The 25888-nt window shown below is 52.3% G+C and overlaps 1 protein-coding gene across 1 annotated transcript; it reads right to left on the bottom strand.

Moving 5' to 3' along the window:
* Positions 1 to 412: 412 nt before the first annotated feature.
* On the bottom strand, positions 413 to 24809 carry LOC149852538 (butyrophilin subfamily 2 member A2-like). The gene is made up of 14 exons (XM_090030151.1): positions 24586 to 24809; positions 23987 to 24116; positions 23125 to 23478; positions 22409 to 22690; positions 21877 to 21990; positions 21692 to 21703; positions 21259 to 21279; positions 21136 to 21162; positions 13063 to 13269; positions 8046 to 8327; positions 7669 to 7782; positions 5091 to 5111; positions 3423 to 3446; positions 413 to 1400 (listed from the first exon to the last, which is right to left on the bottom strand). The coding sequence occupies exons 2-14, from the start codon at positions 24063 to 24065 to the stop codon at positions 766 to 768; spliced, it is 2172 nt and encodes a 723-aa protein (XP_089886277.1). The 5' UTR covers positions 24066 to 24116; positions 24586 to 24809; the 3' UTR covers positions 413 to 765.
* Between the last annotated feature and the right edge of the window lie 1079 nt (positions 24810 to 25888).

Below are 25888 nucleotides of genomic sequence, written 5' to 3' on the forward strand. Positions count from 1 at the left end.
CTGTGGGCCAGACAGAGCTGCAAGGACTCCAGGCTACATCTCCCCCTGCTGGGAGCTGCCCTGGGCCCTGTCCAGAGAGGGCCCCTAACAATGTGCACAGGCCAGTGAGATCCACCCCCCGGTCTGCTGGCCTCACTGCACTGGGAGCATAGCTGGGACCAGGAGTGCCAAACTAGGCAGAAGCAATGTGAAACTGGTCCATCCCAATGCACCCCTCTGAGTGTCTCCTATGCTGCACCCCTCCCTTTCCCCCACTCTCCCTTTTCTCTAATTAGCCCACACCCCAGCCCTCTCCTCATTTGTCCTGCCTAGGTTTTGCCTCTGTGTGTAATGAGGAAGGGACCTTAGAAGTCCTGACTACAGGCAAAACCTCCCCACTTGACCAAAACAGGTTGACAATAAAATATATAGTTAGGTATGTTTTAATGATGAGTTCAAATCTCTCATTAACAAGTATATAATACAGATGCTTTAATGTTGAATAGGGGTATAAGTTGTAGCTGTGCTGGTCTAAGGACATACCAGATTTGCCCAAAGAACCTTGTCTGCTTAATGCTGAATACAAACTCACAGGACAAGTTTTAACAGCCATAAGAGGGACCAGATCAAACATGGTCCCAAGCTGTGCTAACTGCCATCCTGCCCATGAATGTATGTGAGGGTAGCCACAGTCTAGTGTCTACAGCTTTTTTCCTTTGCCCAGTAACCTTTAGTCTGACACTGTAAGCAAGTAATTACCAGCCAAAACATCCTTACCTCTGCCCATTACGTCCTTAATCTGCCCTGCAATTGGCCAAAAGACAGTGGGACAGACTCGTCATCCACATCTGGGTCACAGGAGACATGAGAGCTCTCTTCTCTTCCCACGCATCCTGGGGGGAGTATTCTGAGCTCTGTCCCCATGGTCCAGAGTACAAAGAAAGGGGAGACCAGCTCCCAGGAGCAACATGGGAAGGTGAAGATGTGGGCCAAGTCCTCAGCTTCATAAAAGGACACGCTCTGACGTTCACAGTCCACCTGAACTCTGATCTTCCTTGGTTTTTCCTCCATGCACAGGCGGGTTCGGGGAATGGTGAGAGCCTCCCACTGCCCTTCCATGCACTGCAGAGCCCAGACCCCCATGTCAGGGAACAGCAGGAACTCACCCGTCCTTTCTACAGACACCTTGGCCACCCCAATGGCCCAGCTGCCCCAGCTCCCCACCTCCACATCCCAGTACCACTTCCCAGATCTGAAGCTGTTGGAGGCCAGCACACAGGGCAAGCAGCTGAACCTCTTAGTGGTTTGGGGGACATCTTTCCAGATGGCCCCATGAGTCACGCTTCTCCGATCCTTGGACAGGATGAAACAGGGGTATGCTGTGTCCTCAGCCAGGTTCACCTCTGCTGCTGACAGGGACACTGCGGACAGAGAGAAAACCCAAGACAGTTAGGCACCTCAGTGCCTGTGAAGGCCTGGGCCTAGGGCCAAACCATAATGGTTTGAAACTCAAGCCTCAAAGTCACTTCTGCACCGTCTCTCTCGCGTGAAGTGTGCAAGTTCCTTGCTTTGGGGCTCACTGGAGTGATCCCAGATCTGGCACTCAGGAGATGACGTAGCGTGCGTGACCTGGCAATGCTGCCTCTCTGCCCCTCAGTTTCTCCCGCTATGGAACAGATGATCATGGGTTCATCAAAGGGAGGTCCTGCCTGACCAACCTGATTGCCTTTTATGACCAAGTACCTAAATTCTTGGATGATGGTGTCACCGTGGACAGTCTTTCTAGACTTTAAGAAGGCCTTCTGTCTCTCACCCCATTTTCAACAATAAATTAGGCGACTGTGGCATTGACGCCTGCACAGTTGGATGGATAAAAAATTGGCCGATGGGACACATCCAGAGAGTAGTGATGGATGGGTTGTACTCAACCTGGTGAGACATGAACAGTGGGGTCCCCCAGGGCTTGGTCCTCAGGCCCGCACTGTTTAACATCTTCATCAGCGACTTGGACAAGGGGGTGGAAAGCATGCTGTCCAAGTTTGCTGATGACACTAAGATGTGGGGCGAGGTGGATGCACTTGAAGAGAGAGAGGCTACAACTAGATTTAGACAGACTAAAAAAAGTGGGCAGGTGAGAATAGGATGGGGTTCAACGTAGACAAATGCAAGGTGCTGCACCTGGGGAAGGAATCCACAGCATACATACAGGCTGGGGAGTTCCCCTCTTGAAAGCACAGAGGCAGAACGGGATCTCGGAGTCATTACTGACTCCAAGTTGAACATGAGCCGCCACTGCCAGACCGCAGCCAGCAAGGCCAGCCATACCTTGTCATGCATGCGAAGATGCATCTCAAGCCGGTCCAGAGAGGTGATCCTCCCCCTCTACACGACATTGTTCAGGCCACAGCTGGAGTACTGCATCCAGTACTGGGCGCCGCACTTCAAGAGGGATGTGGCCAGCCTGGAGAGGGTTCAGAGGGGGGCCACCCGCTTGGTGAGAGGGCAGCAGGGCAGGCCCTACGAGGAGAGACTGAGGGACCTGAAACTGTTCAGCCTCAGCAAGAGGAGGCTGAGGGGGGACCTGGTGGCTGCCTACAAACTCATCAGGGGAGATCATTAGCAAATAGGAAGAGCCCTTTTCTCCCCAGCACCACCTGGGGTGACAGTGAACAATAGTAATAAGCAGATGGAGAACAGGTTTAGGTTAGAGATCAGGAGGCAATATTTTACCATTAGGGTGGCCAGAATCTGGAACCAACTTCCCAGGGAAGTGGTCCTCGCCCCTGCCTTGGGCAAATTCAAGAGCAGGTTGGATGATCACCTGTCTGGGATCTTGTGAACTCAGCATACATTCCTGCCTGTGGCAGGGGGTCAGGGTAGATGATCTGATCAGGGTCCTCCTGACCCTAGCAACTATGAAACTATGATCCTGACCACAGTGGATGGAGAGCCCTAGCTAAGAACTGGAGGCTTGTATTACCATTAGCCAAATTCTCCAGCTCCTGTGTCCAGTAATGGTCTCACAGCTGCTATATCCAGAGCAACCCTTCCTCCCCTTCCAGACTTACTGAGGAAAGCAGAAGGGCTTTTTGGGATCCCCATGCTTTGTTCCCCCCAGCTTCAGGTGCAGCCAGATCTGTTCCAGGAAAGCTGTATGCAGTAGAGTGGATCCACTCTGTGCCTGGGACCTGAGATAGTGATTCACTCCCTGATCTGCCCCCTTAGCTCCACAGCCTGGAAGGTCTCTTGGCACCTGATTCTTATGGTGCTATTGGGATACACAGGGGGATCTGAGCTTTCACCGCTCTGTGTCCCATGGCTCAACCCTATTGCACAGGGACTGCCAGAAGCGCCAGCACACACAGGAGAGCGTGAGGTCTCAGATACAACAAGTCCCCAGTGCTGCGTAAGTCCTTGAGATAAATAGAAACTCTCTCTCTTACCTGCTTTAAGGAACTGTCTCAACTCTGCAGGGGAAAAAAAGGGAGAGGGGTCACAGTTAGGTGGGGAGCTCAATAGAACGGTTCACAATACATCTGTCCAGTTTTCTTCTTTCTTTCATGTAAACCCAACTCTTTTTTCCCAACTGAATATCTTAATTTTGTCTGAATTTCATTTTTACTCTTTTTGGTGGGGAAAAAAACCAAAATTCTTGAGATTTTTTATCACTCAAGAAACATTATTTTTGGTTTTAACATGTATCAGTTGCACGCAGGAAAAAAGGACAAGAAGATATTTATGAAGAGTTTCATGACGAGGAAGCCCCGCCCCCCGGCATTTCTTTGGTTCTTCCTTCAAAGAAAATAACTTTGTATTTCCCAGAGCTGCCCTCAAATAAGCCACAGTTCCCAGAGCCACTGGGCCTACTAATGATCCCACCAAGGGGCCACGTTCCAGGAGGTATAAATTGGCCACAGCTCCACTGGACCTGGTATGAATTGGCTCCAGTTCTGTTGGGCAGGGACCACAGTGAATGCAGGCTCTGGTGGAGGATGGGAACCTCCCCGGATGCTCCTGCTGCAGGATGTAAGGTCCCTCTTCTTGGGCTGACTTTGTCCTGTATAATGGACCAAACTTCAGGCAAGCATGCTGAGAGCTTCAGGCCAAGTGACTACATATTTCTGCAAAGGACTGAAGTCCCCAGACTGCACTGGCTCTAGTGGGCTGAGATGTTTTTATGTTATTCCCATAAACAATTTCTGTGAGGGGGAGAAGGGGAGGTGCACGAGTGACTGGTGCCTCCTGAATCTGGGGGGACACCCGCAGAAGCCGCCGACCCTGTCATGGGGGGCACCAGGCCTACCGACAGCATTAGTGTCGGCCATCGGGAGGGCACCGTCCCCATGGGGGGGCACATGCACCCCTATGTACCCCCTACCAGTCACCTCTGGGGAGGTGGGAGGGAGTATGGTCCATTGACTTAGGTACTGTCCTAGCGAGGAGGGGCTCTGGCTTTTGCCACTGCCTCCCCACCGCTTCTCTGCATCTTGTATATATTATTCATTGGATAACATGAATAAGCAGCAGTGAGGGAACCCATGTCCTAAGGAGGCTGAGGCCAGGACCAGAAGCCAGGTATACGCATCTCTGGGCAATCCCAGAAACAGAATCCAAGTGCCAACATCTGCTGTTATGTAAGTGCTGCCAAGGGGCATAGAGGCGAACCATGATTTAGTCCCATGTGCCTGTGCAGTGCCTGGCACTATGGGGCCTGGATCTCAATCAAGATCATAGGCGACAGGTAGGGAGGGCACAGAGAGGCACGTGCCCCACATGAGATTGGCTACTGCCAACACAGCTGCCGGCACCTGCAGGCAGTCGCCGCTTGCCACCCATCCCCGCTTGCCACTGCCACCACCACAGCCAACTGCAGGAGGTCCCCACTCGGCCAGCAATCGCTGCCGACATCACCGCGGCCACCTACGGGTGGTCCCTCCTCACCGCCACCATGCCCCTGCTGCCGACACCACCACCGCTGCCTGCAGGCAGCCGTCATGACCCCACCAAGCCTCAGAAGACACAAGTCATTCATGGTCAAGATGCCTGCGACATCCAGACAGGACTGTTCATGTCACCAGAAACATGAAACTAGATGTGCAGGAGAAACTCACCCAGCTCCTTAGATGCCTCCTCTGGAAGAGAAAGAGACGGATGAAGCTGAGAACATGTTAGAAACAAGGAAGCAATACCCAGTGCCCAGGGCACTTGACCTGTCTAGCCCACATATGGTTATTTCCCCATAGCCACTCCTAGGACTAGGGGTCTGGCAGCAAACTGGGATTTGGGACACCTGGGTTCTCTCCCTGGATGAGCCTCTTACCAGTCTGTGCCTCAGTTGCCCCTTCATTTTTTAGACCGTGCCCTCTTTCTTTTAGACTGTGCCCACTTTTTAGACTGTAGCCTGTCACTGCACGTCTGGGAAATGTCTGGTATAGGGGCCCTGATCTCAGTCCAGATGTCTGTGACATCATGGTACAAGAGCCGGCAACTTGAAGACAAAAGAAATACATGAATGGGGGTGTGTAGGGGCACTCTCCTCTGAAAGAGAGAGAGAGAGAGAGAGAGAGAGAGAGAGAGAAGGCTGTGAGCTTGAGTTAAAAGCAGAAGTACCCCATGCTGACAGTATCTGATCTTTTCAGCCCATACATGGCTCTTTTCCCATAACGCCCCTCTCCTGCCCGCACAGAGCCAGCCCACCCATCATGTTCTGCTTCCCCTCGGTTTAAATGTCCCAGGGAGTTCCCACATTCTGTTCTGCAACCATGAAAAAATGCAAACAAAATGTTAGGGATTATTAAGAGGGGAACTGTAAACAAAACAGAAAGTATTATCATTGATAAATGTGGATGACCCTTTATAAATCCATGGTGCACCCACACCTTAAATGGTGTGCCCAGTCCTGGTCCTCACACCTCAGAAAGGATATACAACAACTAGAGAAGGTCCAGAGAAGGGCAACAAGGATGACTAATGGTTTGGGGGGGCTTCCACATGAGAAGAGGCTAAAGAGGGTAAGCCTATTCATTTTGGAAGAGACGTGTGAGGGGTGACATGATAAGGGCTTACAAAATCCTATATGGCAAAGAGAAATTAAATAGGGATTTATTATCTACCTTCTCTCACAATACAAACACTAGGACTTAGAAAATAAAATTAGAAGGTAGTAAGTTAAAAACTAACACAAGGAAGTTCTTTTTTTATACAGCATGTAATAAAAATGTGGAATTCATTACCAGAGGATGTGGTATTAACTGACAGCTTAGCCAGATTGGAAAAGGGGCTTGATAAATTCTTGGAAGAAAGGGGAATCAGTAACTATTGAGCACAGGAGGGAGGGATTCAGCCTCTGAATTGAAACTTCCTAGACCTTAAATGCCGGAGGCTGCAACTGAACTCCAACTAGCTTCGAACATCAAGAACAATAAAAAGTCCTTTTCCAGATATGTGGGGAGCCAGAGGAAACGCAAGGGCAACACTGGACCCCTGCTGAACCAGATGGGACAGCTGACTACCCACGCCCAGGAAAAAGCCAACCTATTAAATGGGTACTTTGCGTCAGTCTTTCATCAGTCCCATGGGACACCCATGCTCACTATGGGACAGGGAGGTCCAGGTGGGGGAGATCCCCTGCCCTCCATCAATGCTGATCTCGTGAAGGAACACCTTGAGAAGCTGGATACCTTCAAGTCAGCCGGCCCTGATAACCTACACCCTGGGGTACTCAAGGAGCTGGCGAGTGTCATAGCCCAGCCCCTGGCACGGATCTTTGAGAACTCCTGGTGCTTTGGTGAAGTGCCCAAGGACTGGAAGAAGGCCAATGTGGTGCCGATCTTCAAGAAAGGGAGGAAAGTGGATCTGGCAAACTATAGGCCCATCAGCCTGACTTCTATCCCAGGGAAGGTCTTAGATCTGGTATCCCATGACCACCTCTTGGCGAAACTAGCCAATTGTGGCCTTGGGTCCACCATGATCTGCTGGCTGGGAAACTGGCTCCGTGGTCAGATCCAGAGGGTGGTAATCGATGGCAGTCATTCATCATGGTGTCCTGTGACCAGATGACAGGCTGAGAGCCATGGGACTCTTTAGCCTGGAAAAGCGCAGACTCAGGGGTGATCTGATGGCCACCTATAAGTTTGTCAGGGGTGACCACCAGGATCTGGGGGAACGTCTGTTCACCAGAGAGCCCCAAGGGATGACGAGGTCAAACGGTCACAAACTCCTCCAAGACCGTTTCAGGCTGGACATAAGGAAGAATTTCTTTAGTGTCCGAGCCCCCAAGGTCTGGAACAGTCTGCCAGCGGAGGTGGTTCAAGCACCTACATTGAACACCTTCAAGAGTAAATTGGATGCTTATCTTGCTGGGACCTCAGAGGATCACTGCCTGTTTCCCCTCCAATTCTGTACATCTAGACTGCGGCGTCCTTGGGGCAGTCTGTCACTGCATGTCCATGCAGTGCCTGGCACAGTGAGGCCCTGATTTTGTTTATGGGGCATCTATGCAGTGCCTAAAAATGGAGCAGTAACCTTGGCCACTGTGTATCTGCAAAGTGCCCAGCAGGACAAGAGCCCCAGTGTCAGTCCCCAACTGCTGGGCAGTGCCTGGCCTGGTGGAGATCTTTTCTGGGAACAGCTCATGGCCACTACATGAAACTGCTTCCCTGGCTGTCAGGAGGGGAGTGGGGGACTCACCATGTTCTTTACAAAATCGTCGGAAGAGATAAGCCCCGAGGAGAGACAAGAGGAGAGCCACTGTCAGCAGGACCCACAGGACTGCCTTCTCAGGAGATGACTGCGGGAAGAGGCCTGCAAAGAGGACACAGGATGCAGCCTGTTAGGGCACTTTGGAGGGTGCTAACTCCTCTGTTCTGCAATGTGGGGACAGCAGAGTTACTGGGATTGGGGCTGGGCTCCGATCTCTGCTCCCCCTTGTCACCCTGACTGCAGCAATTCTGACTCCTGTTCCCCTGACTTTGCTCTGGAGTCACCCTCTCCCTGCAATGGGCTCAGGGCCAAGCCAGTACCTTTGAAGGGGTGCTGGGAAGGGTCTGAGCTGTGTGGGCACTTACCTGTGATACTGATGCTTGTCTTTTTCTCTGGGCCAGGAGAACTGGGCCTGACAGTGCAGCTCAGCACTGGGTCAGAGCTCTCTGTCAACACCACAGAGCTGGAAAGGTTGAAGAGGCTGCGATCACTGCTGTCTTTCTCTTGTGAGTCAGGGCTCAGGGTCTCCCCACGGCTGTTTGTCCAGAGCAGCTGGGGCTCTGGGAACCACCCAGCAGAGAGACATGTGACCCGGATGCCCCCACTGTCATCAATCATGATGTGGAGGAGGGGGTCTGAGCCAGAATCTGGAGGACAAAGAAGGATCAGCAGCAAATCAGTTGCTGAATGCTTCCTAGTGATTCCCTCACCTTTGAGAGAGGCGACCCCCCCCCCACAGACAGCACTTTGTGGGGAAACTGAGGCATGAGGGAGGAGGGCTCAGCACACATCATGTGACCTTCATGCATTGTCTCAGGAGCACAATGGGGCCCCCATGGGATGCACTGAGCCCAGGCCTCAGCTAATGAGGATCAGCCACAGCCCCACAGACCAGACCCCCCAGCTGGTGCATCTGTGTTGTTGCTCCATGGGGAGCCCCACCTTTTACTGAGCTACATCCAGCTGCTGAATGTACCTCAGGGATGGCAATGGGAAGCGGCCAGACAGGTGCCCTCCACGGCTTTGGAAAGCCCCACTTATGAATGTGCAAACAGAAAGCCCCAGGAAACACGAACTTCCCTGGGACTTTTTTCCGAGCATCAGTTTAACACCAACACCCAGCACGCAGTCCAGAGAAAGGTCTGCAGTAATATCACTCATTAGTCACATGTTGCTGTAGCAGGGCTGAGGTGTTGTAGGCATCTGACTTGCTCTCACACTGGTCCTGACCTTCATCTGATGGACAGATGTCCCTGATCTTCAGGGAGATGCTCCTTTGATTTCATAGATTTCATAGACATTAGGGCTGGAAGGGACCTCGGGAGATCACTGAGTCCAGCCCCCTGCCCAAAGGGCAGGAAGTCAGCTGAGGTCATAGGATCCCAGCAAGATAAGCATCCAATTTACTCTTGAAGGTGTTCAATGTAGGTGCTTGAACCACCTCCGCTGGCAGACTGTTCCAGACCTTGGGGGCTCGGACACTAAAGAAATTCTTCCTTATGTCCAGCCTGAAACGGTCTTGGAGGAGTTTGTGACCGTTTGACCTCGTCATCCCTTGGGGCTCTCTGGTGAACAGACGTTCCCCCAGGTACTGGTGGTCACCCCGATAAACTTATAGGTGGCCATCAGATCACCCCTGAGCCTGTGCTTTTCCGGGCTGAAGAGTCCCATGGCTCTCAGCCTCTCATCGTAAGATCTGTTTTCCTGACCTCTGATCATGCGTGTGGCTCTCCTCTGGACTCTCTCAAGCTTCTCCACATCCTTTTTGAATTGTGGAGCCCAAAACTGGACGCAGTACTCCAGCTGCGGCCTCACCAAGGCCGAGTACAAGGGGAGAATGACGTCCCGGGATTTGCTCGAGAAGCATCTATGGATGCACGCCAGCGTTTTGGTCGCTTTACTAGCCGCAGCATCGCATTGCAGGCTCATGTTCATCTTGTGGTCAATCATGACCCCCAAGTCTCTTTCTTCCATAGTACTAGCTAGTGTAGCACTGCTGAGCCTATAAGGGTGCTGCAGGTTTTTCCTCCCAAGGTGGAGAACCTTGCATTTATCGGTGTTAAACACCATGAGGTTCTCGTCTGCCCATTTGCTGAGCTTGTCCAGGTCAGCCTGGATCACCCGCCTATCTTCTGGCGTGGATGCTTTGCCCCAAAGTTTGGTGTCATCGGCGAACTTGGCCAGTCCACTCCTGACTCCAATGTCCACATCGTTAATGAAGATGTTGAACAGCATGGGTCCCAGGACAGAGCCTTGAGGGACCCCACTGGTCACAGGGCACCATGATGAGTGACTGCCATCAATCACAACCCTCTGGGTCCGACCACGAAGCCAATTTCCCAGCCAGCAGATCATGGTGGAGCCAAGGCCACAACTGGCCAGTTTGGCCAAGAGGTGATCATTTCCTGCTAATTGCCATACTTGCTAGAACTTCACAGAGCAGGATGATCAGAGTGAATAGGTTTTGAAATGTAACACTACACAGTATTAGCTTTTTGGGTATAATGGAGTGTATAAAATTAATACAACTGTAAAAGACCTCACTCCTGAAGTAATTTGTTCTGGCTGTGCACAGGCAAATTTTCTGTCCGTTTAGCTCAAGGTTTTGCCTGAGTTAGGACTGAGTGAAATCCTCTGGCCACGGTTAAAGAGTACACCAGACAAGAAGGGGTGATCTCCTGGGTGAGGAATTCAGTTCTGCCCTGGTATGCTACCCCTTGCCTCTTGCTACCGTCCATCTCATGGATGTGGACATCCTGGCTGGACTGGGGCCAGGTCCATCACATGTGCACACTCTGACATGTCGCTCAGAAAACAGGCGGCAGTTTAAAATCACTTCTCCCCCCACCAGGGCAACCAGGGGGCTGGCAGAGCACTGCACCTGGAACAGCTTTGGGGAGAAGAAGACCAGAGTGCTCACGGGATCAAAGGACCAGCAGTAGGGCCAGCAGGCAGGATGGCTGGCTTAGCTGGTCAGGCATAGGTCAGGGACCTGTGTATGATCATCCCTTGCCTCGGTTTCCCTGCTCTACAGGGAGATACAACTCCTGTATGGTTACTTGGGACTGCAAACAGCTCAGGCCCAGACCCAGCCCTAATCCACAGGGCCTAATACAGAGGGCCCTCTGGACACCACAGTCACAATAATCATTTGCAACAGAGCTACACGGAAAGGACATGTTCTAGGACACAGGCTCCTGCACGGACAGAGACCATGCTCTTTTCTGAATGATAATGGCTAGTTCAGAGCCCACCACTGTGGACGTGTCATTGAGGTGACACTTTCACATAATTTTGCACTAGAAGTCATTTGCCACTTCATTGCTCACTCACTTGGGTTTGTGAGATCTTTCTCCAATTCCTCACCATTAGCTTGGTATTTGCCTACGTGGTATAATTCAGTATCATGTGAAAATATTGTGATTTCACTATATGCTCCCTTTTCCAGGCCATTGAGGGGGTCAGTTCGCCGACTGACTGTCTCACTGGGGACTCCCCCCGGTAGGAGGGGAATGTGTCGTCCTCGCTGCACTCACGCCAGTCTCGCCTGCCACGACTCTGATGGTAACTTAGGGGTTCACAATATTGTGGTGCGTGCAGTTCGGAAACGGCACTCCGTCTCTGCTGGGTCCAGGGGTCCTGAGGGCTCCTCCTCTCCTACACCCTTGCCCGATCCTCTGGGAAAGTGGCCACCTCTCGGGGTGGGCCACTCGTCAGGACGCTAATCCCAAAAATGTTCGTAAAGGAAAAAAAATACAAAGTTCAACACAAAGTTCCTGGCAGGGGTTCACGGGAGCCGGGGTTTGTTTGGCCCCTCGGCTGTCCTCCCCGATATCCTCTATCAGCTGCGGGGCTGACCCCCTTCCTGGATCCGGGCTGGGATCTTCCGCCCTCTCCCAGGGGCCTCCTTCCGCCCCTTAGTCCTCCCGAGAATCACAGGCGCAGTGGTTTCCCCGCCTGTGATCGCCCCTGTATTACAGTACTTACGGTACCCGGCTCCTGCCGGGTGCCGTCGCTTCCCGCGGCATTAAGCCACTCGTCTCTTCGCCGCCAGTTGGCCGGGCCTCCTTGCCGCGCCGGGGCTTACCCCTGCCCCAGTAGGTCCTGCTGCGTCTCCAGGCGGCTCACACCTGCTCCAGGGTGTTTCTCCCGATGCCGACTCTTCCCCAGCTCTCCTCCAGATCCGCCGCTCTCATCTCCGGACCCGCTGCTCCTAACTCCGAATCTGTCGGGGGCCTCTCCGGACCCACCGGGCTCCCTTTATCCATCCGGGTAGGCCTCCATCCGGGTGCTTCTGGGTTCCTGGAAGGGGGAAACGTGGGTGCTTCGCCTTCCGCTGGGACCCAGAAGTCAGGCCGGTCCCTGCCGCCACCGGCGTCGCCCTCGCCCAGCACCTTCTTCACCCCCTTACAGCCATTTATGAAAATGATGAATACAAGTGGGCCCAACGAGGTTCCTGGGGACCCTTCCTCTAGACTTTCCTCCATCTTGAAAAAATTATCATTTATCATCCTGCCCTTTGTTTCCTCTCTCTTAACTAGCCTTTGGTCCATAAAAGGACCTTCCCTTCATTCTTATGACAACTGTTTTAAGAGCCTGTGGCAAGGAACCTAATCAAAGAAAGGATGTGAAAATGCAAATATAATATAGCAACCGGATCTCCACTGTCCACATGCTTGTCAACATCCTGAAAAAGTTCAGTTGATGAGTGAGGCACGGGATTTCCTTTTACAAAAAAATCACACCGACTCTTCCACAGCACGTTAGATTAATTCAAGTGACTGCTGATTTAATTTTTTTATTCTGGATTATATCAATTTTCCAGCTAAAGGAGCTGAGACTCACCGCTCTATACTTCCTGGAGTCACCTCTGGAGTCCTTTCTGAAGATGGACACTATGTTGGTTTAACTTTCAGCAGGTTTGTGTCCACCAGGGCACAAACACAGCACACCGATCTGAACAGGTTAGTCTAGGGTGCCATGCTGCCCTGCCTCCTATAAAACTCAGTATAACCCTATAACTACTTAATCTTTAAACCAATTGATGTTGGTGAACAGAGATGTGGAGACAAGCAGTTAAGGCCAGTTTGGACAAGGAAATGTTTATAGGGGAGGCTCCCAACTCAGATCATGAGGCTGTGCTAAAGCAGCAGGCACCCTATTTCCAGTAGCAGGCTGTACCTCTGAGCAAGGGGAGCGAAAATGCCAAGAACCCCTACCACCTCCAAGGTGCAATGACTGCAGTGTGCTCAGAACTGCCTATTTCATGCCCCTTGGTCTGGCTTAAAGAGTGAGCAAGAATATGCTATGCCAAAGGGGTAGGTACATGCTGCAGGGAGAGGGGGCCCTGCACTGCACAGGCTTGGGGAGGGGTGTCGTCACCTGAAGCAGATGTCTGAACGCACAGGAGGAGGCAGATGGTGATGGCAACAGCATCCTGGAGAAGGTAACAGCTCCCCGTCCAGTCGGGCCCCAAGGCAGCGCTGCTTGCCCACATGGCCGGGGGGGGGGGGCAAGCATCCAGCAGGCTTTGCTCCGGCTCTGGGAAGGGGCAGCTCAGCAGATCCTCTTCTGCACCAAGCTTTGCCACTACTGGAGGAGAGGGAGAGAAAGAAAGGAAGTGAAAGTAAAACTTCCACTGTGTGTTTACATTGAAAGTACCACCCACATTTTTCGCCAGGGGGAACCAGGGCACAAAGCTTTCCTTTCTCCTCTGGGAGTGGTGGTACAGAACTGGGTCCCTGCCCTGTCATGCAAAAGCCTCCCCTGCCAAGCCCACGAGCAATGTGTTTTAACTAATCTGCCTGGCCACCAGCCCAAGTAACCCTCCTGCCTCTCGGAGAGCCCCACCTACTTTCTGGGCGTGGGTGGCAGCTACTGCTGACGGGGCACCACAAGGACATTGGCAAGTCACCAGCTGCGTGAGCCCTCGCCCGGCCTCACCAAACCTACCTAGCAGCTCAGGTCTCCAGAAGCAGAGGCCCTGGCCCACCGGCAGCTGGTGCAGCCCCTGGCCTGGCCTGGAAGGGAGCTTTCCATTTTACAGCCAAATGCACTTGTGAGAGAAGAAATGAGGCTGAAATTGGTATCTTATTCCCAGTTCCTTAGTCCCAGTTCCTTATCCCTCATTCCCAGTTCCTTATCCCTCGTTCCCAGTTCCTTATTCCTGGTTCCTTTTTCAAAGCCAATCTAGACCCAATAAAAACTTGTCATTAATGAATTCTAAAGAGAATGTCATTGTCTATGCATATGTACTAATTAATATGTAAAATAATATCCCACATCAAGTAAAGAGCCTACATGTATAGTCATGCAGGTATGTGGTTATGCAAGAGATGATGCAGAGACACTACAGTCTAGGGTTATATTGGGAGTGGGAAATGAAGCAGGTATTTGGTGCAATAAATTATTATGACAACACAAAGCAGTTGTGTTAGGTAAGCTGGACCTTACCCTGAGCTGGGGGCCTTGCTGCGCTCCAACAGGGCTAATCAGTTCTGTTTCTGTTTGAGTCACTTGGAACAGGGCGGTACAGGGGAGGTGACATGGAGGTTGTCCCTTGGTGTTTTAGTTTGCCAGGCTCTATGCCATGGTCCAAGCAATGCAGTCATTTCAGAGAGCTTGTGCTTCTCGAATGCCAGTGCTCTGGGGGCGGTAATGAGGTTGGGTCTTAGTGCTACGCTTAGGAAATGTTTGCAACGCTGAAAATGAAGCGCTGCTGGTGGAGCACTGCAGACTGCTGAAGAGCTTACGTTCAGAAACGTGGGTATGCCGCTTCACGGGAAGCAGGCTTCAGGGATCTTCTGCCCTCCAGTTTCGTTCTGAGCTCGGCTTTCTGAGTGCACTACGTCTGCCGCAAGCCACGTGGCATCTTGCTGAGCTGCTGCAGTGCTTCATGGAGGATGTTGTTCAGCTGGGGAGCCAGCTCCTAGAGCAGTGGTTCTCAGCCTCAGTAGACTCAAGGTCCCCCTTGGAAAATGCCAGCTCTTGTTTTTTGACTGAGACAAAGAGCAATTTTTTTTATTGCAAAGAGCTCAAATCCCAGCAGGTGAGAATGCTTTTAACACTCTAGATTCCTATTTGAAATCTCTGGGTTTCTCTTATGCATTGTATTTGCACCGTTATCTATGCTAACGCCGTACAGTACCCCATGGCACTCTTGAAAGGATCTCAAGGCACCCTAGGGTGCTGTAGCACTCTGGTTGAGAGTGGCTATCCTAGAGGAGAATGGCAGCACAAGGCACTGGGCCTTCTATCCCTGTGATGCTCCTTGGTGACATTTTCAGATTAAATTTTCTTCAGATTTTGGATCTTAGATATTCAGTGTTCCAATGGAAAGTTATTATTTTACATGGAAAACAGACCTGTCTTGTGAAGGAGAATATGAAGCAGAAACCCTAGATTTTCCCCACTGATCAGCCGTTTCAACTGAAACTAATAAGAGACGAAGCTGATCTGACACCCAACGTGCCACAAACCTCAGAGGGGGCAGGATGAAGCAGAGGAAATGCAGCCACAGCTCAGTACCCGAGTCACTGCATGATCAAACTATCCCAAAGGGGACACAGTGCAACTTGGCTATGTCACAGTTCACTGGCTGGGGAATTGGTTCCGAGGTCGGACCCAGAGAGTGGTAGTTAATGGGAAATCAATCACTGTGGTGTGCTGCAACCAGTGGGATCCCCCAAAGCTCTGTCTTTGGGCCTGTACTCTTTAACATCTTCATTAATGATGTGGACATTGGGATCAGAAGCGGACTGGCCAAGTTCACCGATGACACCAAACATTGGGGTAAAGTGTCCGCACCTGAGGACAGGTCGGTGATCCAGGCTGACTTTGACAGGCTCAGAACATAGGCAGATGAAAACCTGATGGTGTTCAACACTGAAAAATGCAAGGTACTCCACCGTGGGAAGAAAAATCCACAGCATATTTATAGGCTTGGCAGTGCTACACTTGCTAGCACCATGGCTGAAAGGGACTAGGGGGTCATGATTGATCACAAGATGAATATGAGCCACCAATGCGATGTCGCAACAGGTAAAGCTAGCAAAGTTTTGGCTTGCATCCATAGATGCTTCCCAAACAAATCACAGGATGTCATCCTCCCCCTGTACTCGGCTTTGGTGAGGCCACAGCTGGAGTACTGCATCCAAGTCTGGGCTCCGCACTTCAGAAAGGATGTGGAGAAGCTTGAGAGAGTCCAGAGAAGAGCCACACACATGATCAGAAGGCAGGAAAACAGACCTTATGATGAGAGGCTGAGAGCCATGGGACTCTTCAGCCTGGAAAAGCGCAGGCTCAGGGGGGGACCCAGTGGCTGCTTATAAGTATATGAGGGGTGAACATCAGGATCTGGGGGAACACCTGTTCACCAGAGTGCCCCAAGGGACGACAAGGTCAAACAGTCACAAACTCCTCCAAGACCGTTTCAGGCTGGACATAAGGAAGAACTTCTTTACTGTCCGAGCCCCCAAGGTCTGGAATAGACTGGTGCCGGAGGTGGTTCAAGCACCTACTCTGGACTCCTTTAAGAAATGTTTGGATGCTTATCTTGCTGGGATCCTGTGACCTGACTTCCTGCCTTTGGGCGGGGGGGCTGGACTCGATGATCCTCCAGGGTCCCTTCCAGCCCTAATGTCTATGAAATAAAGGTTAGATTAGGATGGGATTATGGGGCAAAATACTTCATGGGCCACCCCAAATTTCATGGCAATGCCACTAGCAGACTGTCCCAAAGAACCCTGACCACAGTCATGCCCAGCCCAGAGCACGGTTTCACCATGCCAGGCTGCCAACTAACAGCCCCCATGCCCACTATACTAAGTATAATGGCTTTAATACGGAACTGGCTTTCAGGCTGGGATTATACCCAGAAATCCTTCTTGGGCCACCCCAGACCACACCTCCGTGGCACTGGGAGACTTTCCTGGACATCTGTGACCAGAGAATTGCCTGGCCCAAAACTCATTTCTGAAAAGTCTTTGCACCCCAAAATCCAGTTCCTTATTTGGGTCCAGATACTTAGCACAGTGTCTGGAGGGTGGCGACAGTTGGCAACCTGGCACAGCTAAACCGCATTTTGGACTGGGTAAGTCTCTGGTCAGAGATGTCCAGGAGAGTCCTCCGGTGCCACAGAAGCATGGCATGGGGTGGCCCAAGAAGGATTTCTAGCTATTATCCCATCCCAAATTCCAGTTCCTTATTCAGGTCAACATACTTAGCACAGTGGCTGGGGTGCTGTCTTTTGGCAGCCTAGCACAGCCAAATCGTGCTTTGGGCTGGGCAAATCTCTAGTCAGAGATATCCAGAAGCATCCCCCAGTGGCACAGAGGTGTGGTCTGGGGTGGTCTAAGAAAGATTTCTGGGTATAATCCCAGCCCAAAATCCAGTTCCTTATTCAGGCCCATACATTTAGCACAGTGGCTGGGGTGCTGTCTGTTGGCAGCCTGGCACAGCCAAACTGCGTTTTCGGCCAGGCTAGACTCTGGTTACCGAAGTCCAGGACAGTCCCCCAGTGGCACAGAGGTATTCTGATGGGTGGCCCAAGCAGAATTTCTAGCCATTTCACCCACAATCAGGATCAGCAAAGCAAGCACCAGTCCACCCTTTCCCAGACACCCTAAAGTGCAGGATGGACACAGCACCGTCTGCTCCTGCCTCACCACAGCTGGATCCCGGTGCAGGGGTGAGGGAGCCAGTTTCTGCAGTTCCTTTTGATGCCCTAAAGGGTGAGATTTCTGCTCTCCAGCTATGGTCCCCACTGGATGTGGACCTGGATTCACGTGTGCCTGTGGGCAAGGTGGAGGGGCAGCAGGTGCTGCTTGCAGGGAAACAGCAGCCCCTTACAAAGTGATCCTGCACAGGTGAGAGGCACCAACTCCCAGGCTCCCCAGTTTGCACTACAACAGATGTGACCCACCATTTCCAATTTTGTGATGGCCAATTGATACCAGCCAGGACCCAGCGTCACTGGAGCTGCAGGCAATGTACAGGAACCACTCAGGATTTTCCTCTCACCCTCCTCCTTCCTCTCACCTCCTCTGAAGCTACAGACAATTCACACCACCTGGGTGCATGCCCCTATGTCTGTAGCAGGTTGTAGGTCCTTCCTGGTAAGGCAGGTAAGACAGTGACCACCTGGACCACTCCAAGCACATGGAGGAGCAAATGGGATGCAGCTCCATCTCAGGGGAGGGAGGGTAATGAACAGGAACTCAGAAGTGATCAGGCATTATACTGAAGAGGAGGAGGGGAAAGGAGGAGGCCAAAAGCAGTCAACGATGTTATGGCACAGGAACCAGTGATGAGATAGAAGGCCGGAGAAACCGGATGGTTGCAGGCCCAGAACTGAACAAAGACCACAGTCCTACTGCCAGCCCATTATGAGGCTGGCAGCAATTATATGGGTGGGAACAGGACGGACTGGAATGGCCTTTCTATTGGACAAGACAGTGGATAAATGTAGGTGGCTTGTCACAGAGAAACCCAGAGCCAAGCCCCACGCCACCTAAGCACACTAAGGAACCTAAATGCAGCCCAATTCTGCCCTGAAACGCGACTTCCTGAAACTCCATGAACTTGGTACTTTTGTGCCAAGCCATCATCCTAGCCTAAGGACTGAGTCACAGACAGCAGGGAGCAGGAAGAGGGCACATCTGCCTTTGGCAGTAGCTGTCTATAGAGAAACCAAACCAAGACACTGTGAAGAAAAAACAGTCCAAGCCATGAATCAGACTCTATAGTGTTTAATACACCGTGCACACAGGTAAGACAGTGACCACCTGGACCACTCCAAGCCCATGGAGGAGGAGCAAATGGGATGCAGCTCAATCTCACGGAAGGAAGGGTAATGAGCAGGACCTCAGAAGCGATCAGGCATTATGCTGAGGGGAAGAAGGGGAGGAGGAGGCCGAGAGCAGTCAAGGATGTTATGGCACAGGAACCAGTGGTGAGAGAGGGAGGGACAGAGAAACACGATGGCTGAAGTCCCAGAACTGAATAAGGAATATGGCCCTACTGCCAGCCCATCATTGGGCTGGCAGCCACAACATGGGTGGGAAAAGGACTGACTAAAGTGGCCCCTTTTGGAGGAACTCACAAATGCAGGTGGCTTGTCACAGAGAAAAACCAGCCCCAAGTCCCACTCTATCTAATAGGCACCTAAGTGGACTAAGGAGGCTAAATGCAGCCTGACTGGGCCCTGAAACGTGACTTCCTGAAACTCCATGAACTTGCTACTTTTTGTACCAAGCAATCATCTTAACATAAGGACTGAGTTCAAACAGCAGGGAGCTAGATGAGGGCACTTCTGCCTTTGGCAGTAGCTGGTTATACAGAAACTGGGACCTAAACCCCTGGTAACTGAGGACCTAAACCCCTGGCACCAGTAAAGGAACACCCTTTACTGATTGCTCTGGTTGGGATTGCCACAGACCTCATCTCCTCAGGGACATTTCATTTGGTTTCTTTCCATTCAGAACCTACTGAGGAGGTTGTGTAACTAAGAAAATACAACCCTCTGACCACTATGGCATGATGTGTGTAAAGCCCAGATGGCTTACAGTCCGGTTATTGTTCCTACATGTCTCCCATCACCAGGTGAAGAGGTCTGGCCAGGAGAGGGGCATGGGGACATTCCTCAGCATCCCTTGCACACGCACACCCAACACAGGAAGCAGCACAGATGCCTGAATACAGCATGACACATTGCTCAGCATCTCAGCAAGGAAGCAGCCAAGCTAGTCAGCAATGTCCAGTGAGACCATGGTTCATTTCACAGGTAACATCCTAGTGACACTGAAACTCAACTGCAGGAAAGGCACAAACAAGTGAAGTGGGGTTGCAGTACCACTAGACTCATAGACCCTGTCAGCACAGCCATTTAGACTGTTTTTGTGCGTTAAGTGTTTAGAACTGAAGTGCACAAAGGGCGGTGGCAGCGGCAATCCCTTATGGTCAAGGATGATCACTCCCACATGTCAAATAAAGGGCTGTAGAACAGCCCATCAACAGCTAAGGCGGCTGACCCTAGAGCCATAGACTCTATGGCAAACACCACAGGCAGAGCTACAGGGAGGATCAGGCCACAGGTTTCTTGGTCTTGCATGCCATGGTTTCCGGTGCATTGACTGAAACAACCTACACACAGCCGTGTGTCTATTCAGTGCTTATGGGAAAGGATCGTCTCCATGAACTCCCCAGTCATTCAGCTCAGAACAGTAAACATCCAAAGACCCCACTCTAGCCGATAATGTATAAAGACCACCCAGCACTGAGCCAGAAATGATTCCTGCAGTGATGGCTCTTCTCAGTGTACTTCTGTGAAGCCACCTTTTCCAGCATACCAAATATAAGGGCCAGGAACTAACTTGACATTACTTTGAGTATACTCACATGGCCACAAGGAAACTTCAGGCAAGATTCAACAAGTTAGTGGGTGACTTCCGAACCCAGCACTCATGCCAAAAGAAGTTTAATAAATATTATGTGACTGGAGCAGGCCTCAAACCACTCTGACGTTTTTGGTGTAGGCTGTGGAATGAAAGTCTGCCAGTCTAAGAGATGTTCCCACAGACCAGACCCAGAAGAAAGGGTAGATCTTCCCAGAGAAAGAGGAAGTGAAGGCATGGATGGGGACCATGGTGTCAATGTCATAGAAGCACACTACCCCACTGTCATAGTCCAAGTACACTCGGATCTTCCTGGGTTTCTGCGGCACGTCCAGCAGGCTCCATTCTGCATTGACTGCCCGGTACTGGCCCATTGAGAGCTGGATGGCCCAGGTGCCCTGCTCAGGGCTGAAACTGAACCTTCCCCTCCTGTTGGCAGACTCCCTGGTGACACCCAGGGCCCAGCCCTGCTTGTCTCCCACCTCCACATCCCAGTAGTGCACCCCCGATGTGTAGCAATCTGTGCCCAGCACGCAGGAATACTGGTCAAACCTCTCAGAGTTGTTGGGCACGGGCTGGAGCATGTCTCTGGCTGTCACACTTCTCTGGTCCGTGGACACGACCAGGCTGGGGTGAGCCGTGTTAGGATCCAGAGTCACAGCCTCAAGTGCTACACAGACAGACACACAGGGAGACAGACACACAGAGAGCTCAAGCCCAGGAAAGACAGCTTGCTGGTTTCATTAAAAGGTCTTGCTCCAACTGGTGTATTAAGTGATTTCAAGAAAACAGCACTGATAAACAAAGAGTTGGGAAGAAGTGCTTCACAACAGAGAACAGCTTGGTTTTATGGATAAGGCACTGGATCCCAGCATTAACCTACTGCTTTAATCATTACCTCTCACTTCTTTCCCAGACCAGGGGCTAGAAAACCAGGAGTTTGGCTTGTAAGTGCTCTAACTTCTAGACGCCCCTCTCCCACTTGGGGACAGAACCCAGGGCTCATGACTGCTGGCTTCTAGCACCCATCACCTACCAGACCCTATTCTCCATTTGTATTTACCTGCTTTGTCAAATACTGGTTTTGAGTCTGAAATGAGAAGAAAACACTGGTCAGAGGTCAGCCTCTGGATGAAGTCTGGCTACCTAGCAAATGTTCCCAAACAGAATTCAAACGTGCACTTACCCAGTTTCTTCTTGATTTTCCCTTTGGAAATAAGAAGACAGAAAGTTAGCTGGGATGTAGGCTCCAAAGATATCATCTAGTCATCTTAGTCCAACCCCTGTCCTTGCACCTATCTAGTCATCTTAGTCAAGTCACTTCATCTCCCTGGCTCTCAGTTTCCCCATCTGAAACATGGGGATAATAAACCATTCTCTGTCTATTTATGCTGGAAGCTGTTTTGGCAGATGCTCTCTATCACTGTGTGTGCATCTTCACTCTAGATGATACTGTAAGGCAGTGAGAGACAACCTTTTTTGGCAGGCATGCCATAAATCCCACACCCTTTCCAAGTACCACTCTGATCCCTGTCCCCTGTCTGATCTGCTACTCTGCTTTCTGGTTCCTACGCTACCTGCTGCTGTGCTGCCTCTCCCCTTCCCAGTCTGCAACACACCATACACAGAGCCTGCCTGTTTCACTTGCAGCACTTGTGTCACTGCTATAATATATGTCTAACAAAACTAAAGACAGTTATTAGAGACACTCTTTTGCTTTTTAGTGACAATCTGAAGAGAGCTCCAGTTATTTTTCCTGTTATGGTTTTTTCTTTCTTTTCTCTTTTGGTTAAATAGAATTTACCTTTTGCTCTGTGAATCCTTAAGCAAACAACAAACACAATGACAGAGCAACATAACATCACCAGGAACACAATGAGGCCAGTCCGCTGACGGCTGGGTCTTGGGAACAGCGTGTCTGCACAGGGAAAAAAGAAGAGCACGGGTGAACTCAGGTTATCTTTTCATACCATGCAATAGGGATCTCAGAGCAAAAGTACTGAGTTCTAGCCCTTTTTTGCCTCCTTCTGGATACGATGTTAATGTTACTGTTGTTAATGCTTTCCCCCTGCCTATGTTTTTACTTTGGAACTGTCACATCCATTTAGTCTGACAGCTTCTGCATTCTTCCAGGAGGTCTTTATGGAGAGCCCATGCCTGCTGACCAGCAAACCTTAACCAAGAGAACTCTTCTCCCACCTGTTCTTTAGACACTTGTGTCAAATGCAAGTTAACCAAAACAGACCAAAAATTCACTGTCCATAACACTGCAGCAGTTCTTTTTTAATTCAGGTGGTATTTGGAGGCCCCTTTGCACTTCTGCATTTGTAGCTCACCAGCGATGAGAAGGGACGACATTCTGCCTAGGCTGCGGGAGCTAGGTCTGACTGTGCAGCTCAGCGCTGGGTCAGAGCTTTCCATCACCACCAGGGAGCTGGAGAGGTTGAAGAGGCCACCATCATGGTCATCTTCTCCTTCAAAGTCAGGGCGCAGGGTCTCCCCTCTGCTGTTTGTCCAGAACAGTCGGGGCTTTGGGTACCACCCAGCAGACAGACATGTGACCCGGATGCCCCCATTCCCATCCCTAGTGAGGTGTAGGTGGGGATCTGAGCCAGAGCCTGAGGAAGGAACAAGAACAGTGATTCCCTGGGCAGTCAAGGCCATGATCAAAACCACTGCCCTGCCTGCCTTTTCCATGCTCCCTGCCACTCTCTCTCACATTGGTGAAGTTTACCTTTTCCACAGACAAGTTATGAACTGGCCTGATCTCAGCAGGACCCAAGGGCAGGGAGCTGGAGCCCCTTTTGTCAGGTTAGCCTGAAGGCCCAGTGTGATCACGGAGAGGGATGTGCCCTTGGAACAGTCACTGAAGCCTACAGGAAGGGGACACCCTGGCATCTACCCACCCACAGCCCCCTGCTCTAGACACAGGAGTGTCTGGGTGGGCTTCTCCAGTTTGTGGACTGCAGGAACACAGGGACAACAATATGACAGCACCTCCTAGCCTTGCCTTGCCCAGTTCTGGGCAGCACCCTGCCCCACGGACACTCACTGGTCACTTGGAGCTCCTGCTCAGCACTGTTGAAGAAGTCGGGAGACTGGAAGTCACAGCCGTATTTCCCTTGGTCAGCCAGGGTTACATTCCTGATCAGCAGGCTCACGGTCCCACCCTGCATGGCACTGGTGAGGAGGTCCGTTTGGTCCCGATATGCCTCACCCTGAATCTCGTTCCTGCCCTTCTGGTAAATGAGTTTCTCCTTGTCATCCCGAATCTGGGTCCATCGTATCTCCATGGCCTCAGCGTTGTGTGCAGGTAAGAGCTGACACACCAGCAAGGCCTCCTTCCCCAGCAGGACAGAGACAACGGGATTGGGAGTTATCACCTCAAAATGCCCTGTAGAAGAGGCTGGGGAGAACACCTGCATGTCAGGGGGGAGCAGGGGAAAGTGGATGGCCTGTCACAGGAAGCCAAGCCCTGCTCTACATCCTGGGGCTCACAAAGGAGCTGCAAGCAACAGAAGACTACAGCAATGGGGAGCAGGTGAAGGGGTGAGTGCAGGGAGTGCTGCGTGCTGCGGAGAGAGAAGGATGGGTATCAGTGGAGTTGGGTAGATGGAGGAGTGCACATACAGCAGTAGGAGGGTAAATGGACAGAAGCGTTTGTGAGGATTGAAGAAGCTAGGTGGTGAGGTAAGATGTGGCTGGGGCATGGAAGCAAAGGTTTGAGGGCACGCAGATGAAAACTAGATACACGGGATGAAGATGGATGGGGGCATGTGTAAGGGGTTGGGTGGGTTGAAGGGGGGAGGTTGCACAGAAGTGGTCCCTGCTGGCCCAGCACGGAGGCAGTCACCACCCTCTTGCTAGCCCAGGCTTCCTCCCTACAGTCAACCAACAGACAGAGCCATCCTTACCAACAGATGCAGCCTGGTGGCACAGGATGAGGAAGGCAGAGGCCAGGGCTGTGTCAAAGCTGGGATGCTGGGCTCCCATCTTCCTCTGGGGTTATTATTCCCTAGGTAGAGGGTGCAGGAGCAGAACAGGCTGTGGGGGAAGCCCAAAGAGAAGGGGTGAGAAGGGAAGTACCAAACAGCTTCCTGGAGCTCCCTCCCCCAGCCCCTGGGACCACATCCCTGTGGGGAAAAGGACTGGGAGGGCTGATGCATCCCGGGGTGAAAAAGCGGCAGTGCTGGGATCCCACATATGAACAAGGGGCATGTCCCCCTCTGGGGGCTGTGTGGCAGAAGGAGAGAACATCCTGCTACCGCTGCCACCAGGACTGCCCTCTTCGGAGCAAACCAGGCAGGCTCCGCCATCCCAAGTGCAGGGCTGAAACCTGACACTGACTTGGGGTGGGGGGGGAGCAGTTATAGGGCTCCGCTGTCCAGGCCAGAAAAGACTCAGGGGCAGGACAATGCAAGCAACTGACGGGCCCCTTCGGGCACTGGTCTGCAAAAGGGAGGGAAGACCTTCGCAGAGCGCTGCCAGGCAAGACCAGGCCCGCAGCACGTACCAGCGCCCGCGAAACACCGCTGGGAGGTGCCGACGCCAAGGAAAGCAGGAGAGCAGCGGCCCGGCACAGCCCAGGCGGGCGGTGCTGGACACTCCCCAGGCCCAGGCCCCCAGGGTCTGCCCCTCTCTCCCTGCCTCCCGCCCGGGCCGAGGGGTGCGAGTGCGGCCCGGCCCGACCCCGCGCGGGTCCCGGCACAGGCCCGACACGCGGACACCGCCCACCGCCCCAACCTCCGGCTCCGGCTCCGGTCGCCCTGCGCCTGCGCCTGCCTGGCCGTCCTGCCGGCGGCGGCGGCGGGGGCGGGCCGGCGGCATGTGAGCCAATCCGGGCAGGCCCCGCCCCGCCGGGCGCCGGGAGGGGGCTCGTCTCCCTGCCCGAGCCGCGCCCGTTGTGGGTCCGCACACTTTAAACACGGCTTAAACACCCTCCAGCAACAGCCAGGGGGGCGGATCGGGCCGCCGCAGGGCCTCGCTCCTTGTACAAATCAAAACTGAACGACACTATTTGCATTAGCAGCGTTGTACTCAGAGACTGCCGTTGCAGGGTCATGGAGAGGGCAAAGTGAAACTGAAGTCGAAAGTGTTTGCTTACAGGTCATCAAAATGAAGCCCTAAGTGGCCCCAAATGATTCCTTTACCCAGGGCCCAGCAACCCTAAGGCTGCTGCTGCACCCCCCAGGCCTCGCTGGCCCGGACTGGGCACCCCTGGGCCCCGATCACTGCTCCCCCCTTGCTGGTGGCTGCCTGCCCCAGGGGAGCCGGCGGGGGAGGGGTCACTTGCCTGCCCAGTGCCCAGCTGCTGCTGCTGTCCCTGCTCTCTGGGTCAGGAGAGCAGCTGCAGCCAGGCAGACAGGTGAAACCTTTCCCTGCCGGCTCCCCTGGGACAGACAGCGGGAGCAGACAAGTAAGTCACGCCCAGGGAAGGTCAGGAAGCAGAGAAGCCCCAGGGCTCCGGGTGGGGAAGAGGCCCCCACCCCAAGGGGCAGGGGGGGAACCCAGAACTGGGGGTGGGAATCATACTTTTCAGTCCTCCAGGCCCCTGCTGACCTGAATGTGTGACTGCTCCCAGTACCACCCAGCAACATCTGTGGTTCACAGTATAACAGCCCTGGGAGTGATGTAGTTGTGGTGGTCCCCCAAATCATGCAAGGTGAGGATTTCTTTGGGTGATATCCTTTATTGGACCAAATATGTAGCTGGGATTAAACTTAGATGCATTGTGAGCAGTGGGTTTTGATATCTCATTGTATGGCAGGGTAAGAGCGACGTTGCAGTCTAACTTTATGCCAACTACATAGTTGGTC

The sequence above is a fragment of the Crocodylus siamensis genome, chromosome 15, assembly GCF_052110815.1.
Source record: "Crocodylus siamensis isolate JL-2025a chromosome 15, ASM5211081v1, whole genome shotgun sequence".
NCBI classification, from domain to species: domain Eukaryota; kingdom Metazoa; phylum Chordata; order Crocodylia; family Crocodylidae; genus Crocodylus; species Crocodylus siamensis.

Excerpts from the sequence above, each read along its gene's own strand:
- LOC149852538 (XM_090030151.1), bottom strand. The coding sequence starts at position 24,065 with ATGGGAGCCCAGCATCCCAGCTTTGACACAGCCCTGGCCTCTGCCTTC. Across the intron at positions 21,163-21,258 it reads GAAAATCAAGAAGAAACTGG|ACTCAAAACCAGTATTTGAC; the intron begins GTAAGTGCACGT and ends TTCTCATTTCAG. Across the intron at positions 7,783-8,045 it reads GACAAGCATCAGTATCACAG|GCCTCTTCCCGCAGTCATCT; the intron begins GTAAGTGCCCAC and ends TCCTCTTTGCAG.